The 13,036-nt window shown below is 44.6% G+C and overlaps 1 protein-coding gene across 7 annotated transcripts in view; it reads right to left on the bottom strand.

Moving 5' to 3' along the window:
• The window catches only part of Krz (beta-arrestin protein kurtz), a 60,327-nt gene that overhangs the window by 13,116 nt on the left and 34,175 nt on the right, over positions 1-13,036 (bottom strand). For 2 of the 7 annotated variants that reach the window (XM_076316984.1, XM_076316983.1), the window contains exons 2-6: positions 11,093-11,306; positions 9,460-9,832; positions 7,720-8,013; positions 5,128-5,265; positions 2,388-2,531 (exon numbers count right to left, since the gene is read on the bottom strand). In XM_076316984.1, coding sequence (XP_076173099.1) covers positions 2,388-2,531; positions 5,128-5,265; positions 7,720-8,013; positions 9,460-9,832; positions 11,093-11,225 — 1,082 coding nt within the window. In that variant the 5' untranslated portion in view covers positions 11,226-11,306. Of the gene's footprint in view, positions 1-2,387; positions 2,532-5,127; positions 5,266-7,719; positions 8,014-9,459; positions 9,833-11,092; positions 11,307-11,485; positions 11,662-11,763; positions 11,906-13,036 lie in introns of those variants that run through there. The other 5 variants (XM_076316985.1, XM_076316982.1, XM_076316987.1 and 2 more) reach the window with 5 other exon arrangements.

Raw genomic sequence — 13,036 nt, 5'->3', positions numbered from 1 at the left:
TTCCCATCAACCAAGGCTCGTTACGCCCGTCATTTTGTTATTGCAATACTACTTCGAGAAAAAAAGAACATAGCATTTAGATCAAACGATAGCACGAAACAAACTAATTTTTCTTTCAGAAAGGAGTAATATTTATCAACGAAAATTGCAATTTATCGATTGACTTCTTCAACGTGATAGAATTGAAAAAAAAAATCAGTATTTCTTAAAGAATGACCACAGTTCTATCATGTTTCGTGTAACGTCGCTAGTGAAAAATTGACGTTTACATAGAGTACATTTTCGAACGAAAGTAACGAATATATTAAAATTGCAAGCGACGTCCATTATCCGCCAGCTCTGTCAACGTCTCCTTCGACGCTAATGAAGTTAATCCACGAGACGTTGATTTATGAATAATGAACACAGTTTACACCGACCAGGAAGATACTAATTCACGGATTCGGAGCATCTAAGAGAATCTTGAAAATCTACGGTCGAAAATCTCGACTCGAGACACTCGTTGTGCTTGAGCTTGAACACGGATAAAGAGAAGGAGGATGTTAAAAAACGACAATATTAAAAAAATTGCAAAACGAAACAACCCTTGTTCGAGTTCGATTCACATTCGCGCGTTTGGATGAATTTTGAACAATTTTTCCATCGACTATCAGAAAAGTAAAAATATTTTTTGTTCCTCGAAAAATTCCCTCAAAGGTTCACCATTAAATTTTTCATTCGATATTAATTTTCGTTCTTCGATTCCCTTAAAGAGTCTCTGCGAATCGTTCGTTCTCAAATGGTGCGAAAAATGTGTATTTTTCGAACATCCTCCTCCTCCTCGTGAAATTCGCAAATTCGTTCGCTTTCGATATTTCGGGTGGAACACAAAGGCGAAACGCATCGTTTTGTTCGTCGAAATAAATAATTGGAACCGTGTTGAATTTTCGGCAACAAGCTCTCTGGCGTCAGAAGGCAACCCAGTGACGCTCGACAGCCGATCGATAACCATCGAAGTCAGCTCGCGAGCTACAGGTTCCTTGGCACACGTGACCGCAATTTCGGGGCACACGCAGCTTCGCAAACAGAGAAATCGTGATTGCACGCGTGATCAACCGTGCTCGTATAAATAGCGAAAGAGAGAAGAAGAGAGAGAGAGAGAGAGAGAGAGAGAGAGAGAGAGAGAGAAACAGAGGCACGTACACACAGTACCGATCGAAAGTTTGGGTACAACGTCTGCATAAACAATTATGGTTATCATCACCGGGATCCTCGGTATAAATTAAACAGAGACGCCGAAACGACGTTTTCCAAATCAGAATAACATTTATCGAAGTTATTTCGGAATGAATGGATCTAGACCAACGCTATACGCGCTTGTATTCTTCGCCACTCGCGAAGACAGGTGAATATTCCAATGAAAGGAACAGTCGACTTTAAATCGGGATCAAAATGTTCGTCGACACCGGCGCGCATTACTTAACGACCGATAAAAAATTTTCTCGAATATTACGTACTCAATTACAGCGCACCGAAACCTTTAAAAACACCGAATAACTTACCGGCGAGAAGTTTATTCGAGCAAGCCTCTAATTAAAACTTCAAGTTATTGCTCGAGACGAATAAATTATTATAAGGTAAAGTTTCCTCGGGAATAATTAAAAAGAAAAGAACTGCACCGAAAAGAGCAGCGCGGTACAACGTAAAGAAACCTGTACGAGGAAAGTAAAACGTATTTGTACAAGTGTGATAAAAGAAATGATAAAACGTACCTACAATCGCGCAAAATACACTTACGTAACTAAGTATAGAGAACTATCGGTCGTGGATAAAAAACAAGCGTCGAAGAGAACACAAAATGCGTAACTGAACGTTCTAAACGATATCGAGGCGTGTAAATTGTGCGAGAAATTCTAGCAGAATTGTTCCTTCGCGTACATTTACACAAACGTACTAATACTTTCTCCATAAAATTCCTTTCAATGTTACCCGACTCTGTTCTTTCGAATTTCGTATACTCTCGAAGTAGACCCGAACGAAATGGTTGAAAATGAAAAAAAAAAAAAAATCATACGTGGAACAACTTTTCCCTTGCAATAATTTAAACCTCTATTTCCAACCAGTGTCCTATCCGAGTCCAAATTATGAATACTAGCCAAATCGATAAGGTGGGACGTCTCGAAGCAGAAATTTCCCTTGAAATATAAATCCCTGGGGGTAAACAAGAGCGAGTGGACGGATGGGGTGAGAACGTGGTCGCCGAATAAGCGTTTTCGTCTCGCGAAAAGTCTGTTCGTGACGACTGGAAGTAGGACCGCGAGCCGCGCACCCAAACTTTCGTTGCGGCGAGGGTGTCAATATATCCAGGCGTGTTGTTGACTTCCATCGAGAAGCGGCGGTTTCCTTACAGGGTGCTGGACGCCAGATTGGTGTCCTCGTCTTTGAGCTGGCCGTCGAGGGCAAGCCCCCATTTATTTCTGTTGTTGGCGAGAAGCGGTGTCAGAGAGAACACTTTGCTCAGCGTGAAACCTGGCCCCACCGGGCACCCCTCCCTGGCAAACATGTAGCACAAGGGTGAAGGTAAACGTGCCACGGGCCTAATATCCGGGTCTCGGAACTCCGGTTCATCCGGCTCATCCGATCACCAGGTTAGACACACATTGAAATTGGTTTCTGCGTATTTCTTTCAAAACACCGGCTACGTTTACGTCGATACGGTTCGTGTCTCGGGTACGGTGTGTTGACTTCTTTGGAAGCGGACTGTACAGACGTTTGTTGTCTTTCCCTACGCGAGTTCTTGGTTAATCTCGAGCCGAATATGTACTATATACCGGGGACGGTCGATAATCTCGAGCAGCGAGTGTTCTCGTTTACGAGATCGTTGCCATTTGTTGAACAACGCGGTGTACAATATCGTTCGCAGTTCGATATCGTCGATAACGTCAGCTCGGGGATGCGAACGCGGCAAGCCTGGTACCGTCGAATTTACCGCGATCGTTTTGGTAATTGTTTGATCGTTTCGAATATTAGAATCGGGCGAAAATCAAGCGGCTCCTCGAGGCCTCCCCACTTTCGACCCCACGGTGGCTCGACCCTCTCTCTTGCGAGATTGGACGGCGCGGGCCGGTAGGTTCGGAGGGGGACGACGAGGCGGAGCGGTGGGAGTGGCCTGTCCGCGAGGTGGGGGGGACAGCTTCTCGGTGACCTTGAGCGGCCAATCGATTCTGCGCGCACTTGAACATCGTACTTGGAATTGCGGGAGTGTCACGATTGATTTTAAATGTCCACGAACCTGTCTTCCACGTTAGTTATCGAACGACGCAACGATGGAATTTACGAACAAGGTTCAACGATCGTTGCAACGTCGATTTTTCGTATCGAAACAAAGCGATCCGTCGCGGTCGATAATGAGATTACACGATGCACCGATACTTCTCAAGGCCACCGTTTTCTCCTCGCGTTCACGATGCGCAATAATCGCGTTCGAAATTTCAATCCGGTCACGCTGGACTAAAGCGTTCGTTCGGGGCATGCGAGCTATCCGCCCGCCAACGTAAACTCGCTGGAAATTTGACGCTGCCCGTGAAATTAAACCCCCTAAAATAACAACGTCGATCAATACCGCGACGATGAAGTTAAAAAACAAAAAAAAAAATCCTCGAAAGAGAGAGAATCTCGTTAAAATCGTCGATCGATCAATATTGAAATACGATGCTCGAGGTGTTGCGCTCGGTACGAAGGACGGAGATCTTTTGGGGGCGATTCGATTTTTTTTTCTTTAGTTTTTTATCAAATTTTCATCCTCGAAGATTGGATACTTCTCTCGGAAGCACTCTCGATTATAGAAAAGAAAGAAATCGTGCGTTCCTGTCGATTCGTGAGATCGAACCACCCCGAAATCACGCGAGTGTGTCTCGCGCGCCGAAATCTCGGCGACCCGGCTCGAATCTCGATGTATACAGAGCGATGATAAAGCTACGTGAACACGGACTGTGGCGATCGTAAAATACACCCACGCGCGTTTATGCGTGTATACACGGAACTTCAGCTTGTGCGTCACACTGCAATACAAACTACGGATATACAAATGGAGAGGGGAGGGGGGTCTAGGGACAGAGAACGGAGGTGAAAGAGTGAAAGAAACATGGGGGGGGGGGGATATATCGGGGCGTTTCATCGATCAGCATATCAATCGTGGAAAGACACAGACAGTGGAGGTAATAGAAAAATAAAGTGAACTCGTGGACGGGGGTGGTTCGGGAGGGTCAGACGGGGGACGTGACCTTTGTACAGGAAAAAGGTAGACCACCACCGATGGAGTTCCATATCCATAAAAAGTCCCCAGCAAAAAAACCATCAAGAAAAATACTGGCATTCCACGTTGGAACGGCGTTCCCATACAATATCGTACTTCGTTTCAGCGATGGTCGTCCGCGAAGACTGCAAACGGGTTTCAACGAGAATCCCTCTAGTCCCCTAACTCCTACCGTAAACCGTAATTGAATGCTTTCTCCCGCGCAAAACAGACCCATAAAGCGATATAGTTGTCCCATTGTCGTGCGCTGGACAAATAGCGAAACGCAACGATCCGACGAAGGGTGCATTGTTTCGTACGGCGCGACCGTTGATTTATCGGGTAAATATTGACCCAGGTGTCGTTCACTTCGTTCACTGGCATCGAAGATCCAAGATCGAGCAGAGTCTGGGACGACGTCGGTGTTTCGATCGACGAGATAAAAATACTTTTACCGAGGGAAGTCGATCGCTCCTTCTTCTTTTCTTCGTTTCGACAAATGTGATACTGTTTTCCGATGGACTCGAAATAGAAGATTTATACGCGATGAAATCGTAGCTATTTGCAAGCGCGATGGAAAAAGGGAGAATCTTTTCCACGAGTATCGATACACCCTTCTCGAGACCGGCGAATAATCACCGACGATGACGTTTCAGCTATATTTGAAATAAAAAATAGAAAAAGATCGAAAAACGAATCCTGGAGAACCACGGATGGATCGTTTCTTCCAGGATCGTTTGGCCCGTTTCCAGTCTTCGGTCTCCGAAACGTTTGGCAAAGGAAGAAAATAAAAAAAAAGGTAAACAAAAAAAAGGAAAAACAAGAGTACGATCGGTCAATGTTTGAGCACTCACATTGTGCTAGATGCGAGATTGGTGTCCTCGTGCTTAAGCTGACCGTCTAGAGCAAGACCTCGCTTGTCTTTGTTGTCGGCAAGCGTTGGCCTTAGAGAAAAGACCTTGCTCAGGGTGAATCCTGGCGCTACCCCTACACTGCCAGTACAATCATCTTATTTTCCGTTTCGTCATGTCGTAATATCCTTTTCGGCATTTATCGCGCTCTATCATTGTACACCTAGCGTTAATACTCAATTTGGGACGGTTTCTTGCGTGGTGCGCCACCTTCGTTCGCTGACTTTTCTGCGTGCTACTCTACGATCGTGTTCGAGTACAAAACTGTGCCTCGAGTTCGATGCCACGGGTCGGGAAATCGCGAGGAAAAACGTGGCGAGTGTTCTCGAAACGTTCGAAACAATCGTCGAGTATTCTCCGTTGGAAAGAATCTCGTTTTTCATGGAATACCAACAAGGGGACCCTGCCGATTGTCTCGTCGTAGATTTCGGTAATATTCGATTAAGAATTTCGTGAAAAATTACCCGAAACGAAAATTTAGTGTCTGAAAAACTTATTGCAAATTAAATAATACCGTCCAATTAAATGTTCTCCAGCTACGAAAGAACAGTACAAATTCAAAAAAAGACTTCTATCTAACTTCATGAATATTATGTACGATCTAGAGTGTCTCGATAAATTATTCGAAAAGATTGAAAAGTCTAAACGTTCGATTAAATATTCCCCGACTACGAAAGAACAATACGAAGCTCCTTCTCGGAATATTAACAAGAGAACCCTCCATCGAGTTTGATAATATTCGTAAGAGACGGAACGATGACGTTCGTTGCAATACTATCGTACCGACGGGCACTCGTGCGATAAAAGAGTCATCGAATTTAAGTGTCTCGCGAGTGGAGAACAGTAAAACCCTCGTCCCCCCTCTCGTGAGGAGATTGGTCCCCTTGGAAGACGGATTACAAAGTCGAACACTCGCCGAGTTTTCTTCGCTATGTTCTCGAAGCGCAGAAACCAGTACAAGGCGATTGTTGGTATACAAACTACTCGGTACAATGCAGATTTTCCCGTGCTGGATCGAAATTTATTACAGGGCACCGCGATTTACGTCTTCCCGCGCCAACGCCGATAGATCTCGAGTGTCCGTTGCCTGGTCACGGTGGTGGATCTATTACTCGTAAATTTTACACTGTGCCACTCTTTGGAGGCAAGAGTGGTGTGTGTGTGTGTGTGTGTATTTACCAAACACTCGTTTGACAAGATCGAGCAATTCGAACGATGAGATTTTCATCGACGACGCAGACTTCCGGTTGACCCCGCTGTATTCCCAAGAGGATTATTTCTCATCGACGAATCACCGTGATCAGGCACGCGACTCGTTGCTCCTCTAACGTTGAAATAGGGGTTTCGATCGCGTCGACGATGGGGAACTGGTTAGCGTCGCGACGCCCGAATGTTTGCAACTCGTGGAACTGGGTCGTGCGAGCGTCTGGCGGCAAATGGACTCAACGAGTTGTCGAAGATTTTCATCTGGTGGAAAATGTATCGTTCGGGTATTCGAAATTTACGTGGAACACGTTAACAACGAAGGGAAGCTACTCGCGCGACCGAATTGAAAATGCAAATTTCGTTCGAGAGGGAAAAATTTTCGTACGAGTGTCCGACTCGTGTACGATTCTAGTAAGTAACGTAAGTTTGGAATTTTGATTTCTCGCCTTGAAAACGAAAATAGAGATTCTCTTTTCCCGTTTTCGCGAAGTGGTCTCGAAACGCTTGGAAATACGAACGCGGAACATTTTGTGGAAAAATTGCGGAATAAAAGAGGCATTTTACGAAAAGGACAAATAAAATAACGTCTCGGGAACATATTGTATTGTTCCTTGAACGAAATTCGTCGGGATGGTACTGCAGATAAACGAAAGACAAGTTCCAAGAGATAGAAGAGGTAAACTGCAACTCTGTGCAGTTGCAGTACCGCGACCGATGAAAACTTCGTACGCGTTTTTCTCTAAACTGCATTTCTTCACCGAGTTGGCAGAGTACCACGAGACCTTCTATTGGATTTGAAATTTGGCATGCGTATTCGGCGAATGTTTCTTCGTTACCGGAAATATTGACTACGATCGTTATATTAAGAAAACAAATGGGAATGTAAACATGAGAAATGTAATTCTACTTCGACAAATCCAATTTGATAAGTTTCGATATTTTCTCTAACTTTGAGATTCCAGTGATAGAGTAACTCTTACAATTTAATATCATTTTTCCTCTGTAATATTTCCAACGACAATAATAACTGAAATCACCTCAACGAAAAAAGTATTGAAAACTTACGTACAGCTCGATAATGTAAATGACAAAGTTTTGTATTTGTACCTCGGTTCGTTTCGTTCAAAAAAAAAGTTCTTAAAACTCGCGTAATTGTAAAGGGTCCGAATCGAAATGTTAATTGGGGGACGAGTGTCATTGATCACCAAATGAGAAACGTGACAATCGTTGGTAGCGTTTCCATTTGCTGCCGTGTGTTCGCAGGGACCGTGATTCGTGTTCGTTTATCGCGAGTTTGGATGACGAAATGGTGAATCGAATGATACTCACTCGCTCTCCACCTCGGCGACCGTGCACTTGTACTGTGCCGTGGAGAACAGACAGATGTCCGCGAACTGCCTCACGGACACTTTGATCTTTTTAACACTCCGGTTGCTATTGTTCGCTATGTGCACGTTCACGGCGATGTTCTCGCCATGATGGTACAGTTCCTTGTCGAGGGACGCCTCCAGATAGAGCTTGTTGGGCGACATCATGAACTCTTTGCTAACCTCGACGGATGGCTGCTCGCCCTGCTTCGAGGGCGCGTACATGATCTTTCGTATCGCCAGGGCAACCAGATCCCTGTAACGTACAATTCACAGGGTTGAACCTTTTGACAGCTGGCTCGCTGTCACAGTTGACACTTGGAGCACGTGCCCCTTGGAATACTTTTTACTATGAACCTTCACCAGCAAACCGAACAGCTCGCAACGCGTCACAGTTGACAGATAGAGCACGTGTACTTGGAAACTTTATGTTGCGAAAACGAAATGTAGTTTCTTACTTGCTTTACGTTATTCTTTTATCGCAAGAAGTTGCTTTGCTGGAATCGAAACCTACGCGTTGGTCTAACTTGTACACGCGACGTGTTCCCCGAGAGAATTCTAAAAATATGAGTTCGAACGTTGAAATATTCACGAATCATTTCCCTCTGGATAATTTAATATACACGTATCTATGAAAACTAGGAGTAATCGATAGCGACGTTGATATAGTCGGTTCGAGAAAACGAGTCAGGATTTATAAACAAATGCACACGATTCTCGACAATTGACCATCATTTGGCTATAGTCACAGCATCGAATCTTTTGTTTATAGTTCCTGGTTCGTTTATCGGACCAGAGAAGACGGTCAAGGCTCGTTGTGGCACCGAAAGAGAAGAAATAAAATAGAAGAGTCCTTGATTCGATAGTCTATCGCTATCCTTAAGCTGTAAACTGGATCAAAGTAAAAAGAAATAGAAGCTATCGCAATAATCAACCGAGTGCTCTTCACCTATCAATTGGTCGACTTTAGCCTACCCCTAAATTCTACAGCTGACCAAAGTAAAAAAAGGAACAGAAGCTGTCGCAATAACCAACCGGGTGTTCTACGTCTATCTATCGGTCGACATTAACCTATCCTCGAGATATATATCTGATCGAAATAAAAAATAGAAGCTATCGCAATAATCAACCGAGTGCTCTTCATCTATCAATCGGTCGACTTTACCCTTAAATTATACAGCTGACCAAATTAAAAAAAGGAACAGAAGCTGTCGCAATAACCAACCGGGTGTTCTTCGTTTATCAATCGGTCGAGTTTAGCCTATCTCTAAATTATACGCTTGACCAAAGTAAAAAAAGAATAGAAGCCGTCGTAATAACCAACCGGGTGCTCTGCGTCTATCAATCGGTCGACATTAAGCTATCCTCGAGATATACATTTGATCGAAGTAAAAAATAGAAGCTATCGCAATAATCAACCGGGTGCTCTTCATCTATCAATCGGTCGACATTAACCTATCCTCGAGATATACATCTGATCGAAGTAAAAAATAGAAGCTATCGCAATAATCAACCGAGTGCTCTTCATCTACCAATCGGTCGACTTTAATCTTAAATTGTACAGCTGACCAAAGTAAAAAAAGGAAGAGAAGCTGTCGCAATAACCAACCGGTTGCTCTTCGTCTATCGATCGCTCGGTTCGGAGTATTGGAAAGACGAGGGTAGACGTTACTCTGTCGATCGAAATAATCGTGGCTCGTACCGTCTCAGCGGTCTCTCGTCCTTCGTCTCACCTACGAACGCTTTAAATTCGTAGTCGATGCCGCAGGGTTTGCCGGTGTCACCTGGTGCAGGTTGCAGCGTCACCGAGGCTGGACAATGGGGAGGCAGCTCGAAGTAAAAGGGGTAAGCGTTGCTGCCCAGTTTCCTGATCAGCCTCTCCTGTAACCGTGTCAGCTCCCTCTGCTGAGAGCCAGGCTCCACCGGGTAGATCTGGTCGACCGCCAGGTAGAGGTCCTTGCGGAACGACAATCCGAGAACGTCCAGGTCCTCACGGCCGTACTTGAACGCGGCCAGAACATGGCCGAAGACCTTGCCATTCTTCAAGCAGTCCGGGTCAATCAGCACGACCCCGTCTGTAACGATCGAACAGCGGTCGATGAAGATGGCTTTAAGTGGCCTTGACGCGTCGGGATTAACTGGCCCGTCGAGCAAATCGAATTTTCCAATCCACGGGAGCTGGGACCTTCGGGCCGTCATTGATACTTTAGGCGTCAAGTGAATACGGTTGAATGGATCGTTATGTTCGACGGGCGAATTGATCGTGAGATTTTTAAACAGACGATGAAATATCGATCACGTGACCGGTAGGGACGTTTGGACCGTGGAACGATCCGAGAAACGGGAAATTGATGGCTCGAGTTGCTCGAGTGCGGAGAATTGGACTAGGTAGCACATGGTTCGGCGAATATCGTACAGTGGGTGTAAGAAATATTCCTCGTTGTAACGTAGTACGGCCTTTCGAGAGGTTAAACCGGAGATTAAACCGGAGTTGAACTACAGAGGTGTCTAAGAAAAGGGGAACGGTTATATGGATCGCTTCGGTTATTTAAATACAGAGTATTGAACTAGGTAGCACATGGTTGGGCGAATATGGTACAGTGAGTGTAAGAAATATTCCTCGTTGTAACGTAGTCGGTCTTTCGAGAGGTTAAACCGGAGATTAAACCATAGTTGAACTACAGAGGTATCTAAGAAAAGGGGAATGGATCGCTTCGGTTATTTAAATACAGAGTATTGAACTAGGTAACACATGGTTGGGCAAATACAGCGAGTGTAAGAAAGTTATTACTCGTTATAATGTATTCGGTTCTTTGAAACGTTAAACCGGAGGTTAAACCAGAGTTGAACTGTAAGGGGATCTAAGAAGAGGGAAACGGATCGCTCGGGTTATTTAAATACAGAGTATTGAACTAGGTAGCACACGGTCGAGGAAATGCACTGAGCGAAAGAAGCTCGTTACAACGTATGCAACCTTTTAACCAGTACGGTAAAGTATTGGTTACGTGACTAACAGGAGCTGTTGAACCATAGACCGATGTAAGAAAGGGGAAACGGGTCGCTCGAGTTATTTACAATACAGAGAATTAAACACGGTAGCACATGGTCGGACAGATACAGCGAGTGTAAATATTATTCCTCGGGACGATCCAAGGAAAGTGACACTACTGTTTGGATTGTTCGACGCGGTGAATCGTCGAGGATTCGTCCAAGAAGTCTTAACCGCGATCGTTCCTGAATCGCTCTCGGTGTTAATTGTACTTGGAATCGCCCGACGAAAACGTAACTCTGTAAAATCAACTCGAAAGTATGGTTCGCGAAGATCGTGGTCTTACCGATAGGGTCGACGTGGGTTATGTGATCGACGAAATCTCTCTTCCCAAGGTACACCGTGATCTTTCCATCTAGGCAGGACTTCTTGAAGACACGAGTAGCTTGCCGCTTGCTGGCACCGTCCACGGTGTCCATCGCGCAGATCTCGGGGCTGAAGATGGCCCCTAAGTTATTTGAGTCCTCAGCCTCCGAACACTCTGATTCCGAACTGTCCCGCTGCGCAGAAGAAGAAAAAAAAAACGATTACTGCGTTTAAATTAAACCACGAGGATAATTGCAAACGAAGGAGACTACTCGGTACTCCGATAGATCAGAAACGGAGTTTCGATCAGTGATCGTTCGTTCGACGATTGCTTCGACTAATTAGGTCATCCGAGTCGTCGATGAACTCTTACCGAGGTCAACATTTCAAATGTCTGCCGCCTACGTATACCGGTTAGAAAAACTAGTTTCTTCCTTCCATTCGGAACGAGAAGAAATATACATTTGACTCGCACAATGTAAAGCTTTGAAAATTTGAAAATATTTTTTTAATTGAGAAATTTTTATCGCGATACGAAGACCCTTTAGGATAACTTCGTACAGGATGTGAAACCACTGCGACGTATCTTTTTTACATCGACGAACAGACGATTAGATACAATTCGATTAAACATAAATAGGATCAAATTACCGTACTAATTATAAACCGGAATATCGATCGAGGCAGCAAAAATATACGCCCTCCCTTATTTTATCAAAACGAACGGAATTGTGTCAGAGTCCGGTTGGAGATTCGAAGGACAACATCGAAACTCTCGAACGACAACGTTTTCCTTCTCTTTATAGCTGTGTTGCGTAACATCTCCCTGGAAAACACCGGCCCGGGAGAAGCAACGCTCGAGCAAAGTCGTTGTAAATTCGAAGTTCCGCAACTTGTGGCTAGTTTGAAGTTTCTTTGAATTTTTCAGGAGGGAAGTTCCTCCGTTGGCGGTCCGTCGTACAAATTAAACTTCTCCACGCTTTCTTAACTCTCGTGACTCAATATTTTCCTTCCATTTGCCGGGGGATCCATGCCCGAGCTCCTTTTCTTTCCACGAGCCACGTTCCCCAGTTTGTTTTAATATTTCATTCGTCACGCACCGGACCGCTTTTCGTTTCCAAGCAACCTTATTACTTTTTAACGATCCCGGGGCCGTAACCATTTTTCCTCCACCGCGATTTTCGGAAACCGTGAAAACAACCAACGAAACTGATACGACAGGTTGCACGGCGACAAGAGTCGCGAAGCGAATCGACCGCGAATAAAATACAACCGTTCTCGTTACGAGCACTTCTATAGTGCTGACGTGCCCCGAGCCTCCTTTAGTCACGGTCGATCGGATGCTCCGTGGCGATACTCAATGACAAAAGATCACTTTTGCGCGCGAAACGGTGCCCCCTACCTCTGAGACATCGTTCTCACGTTACAATAGTTTCTCCGATGCGCTATAATTTTTTTTCTTCTTTTGGTTCCCCCTCTAATTTTTCTCGGTTGTTAAAATATTCCTCGAGCTCGTCTTGAAATTCTCTCGCGCGAAACGGTGCCTCTCTATTTCCAAAAAATATCGTACCGACGTGACGATTTTTTTTTAAATTGCTCCTCTACTTTTTCCAAACTGTTAAAATTTCCTTCGAGCTTGTCTTGAAATTCTCTTGCCCGAAACCATTCCCCCCTATTTCCAAAAAGAAACCGTACCGACGATACGTGACGAATTTTTAAAAAATTCCCCCTCTACTTTTTCCAAACTGTTAAAATATCCTTCGAGCTTGTCTTGAAATTCTCTTGACCGAAACCATTCCCCCCTATTTCCAAAAAGAAACCGTACCGACGATACGTGACGAATTTTAAAAAAATTCCCCCTCTACTTTTCCCAAACTGTTAAAATTTCCTTCGAGCTTGTCCCGAAATTCTCTTCCAGTGTCCC

This window comes from Ptiloglossa arizonensis, chromosome 7 (genome assembly GCF_051014685.1).
Source record: "Ptiloglossa arizonensis isolate GNS036 chromosome 7, iyPtiAriz1_principal, whole genome shotgun sequence".
NCBI classification, from domain to species: Eukaryota; Metazoa; Arthropoda; class Insecta; order Hymenoptera; family Colletidae; genus Ptiloglossa; species Ptiloglossa arizonensis.
This window is presented reverse-complemented; position numbering and strand designations above follow the sequence as displayed.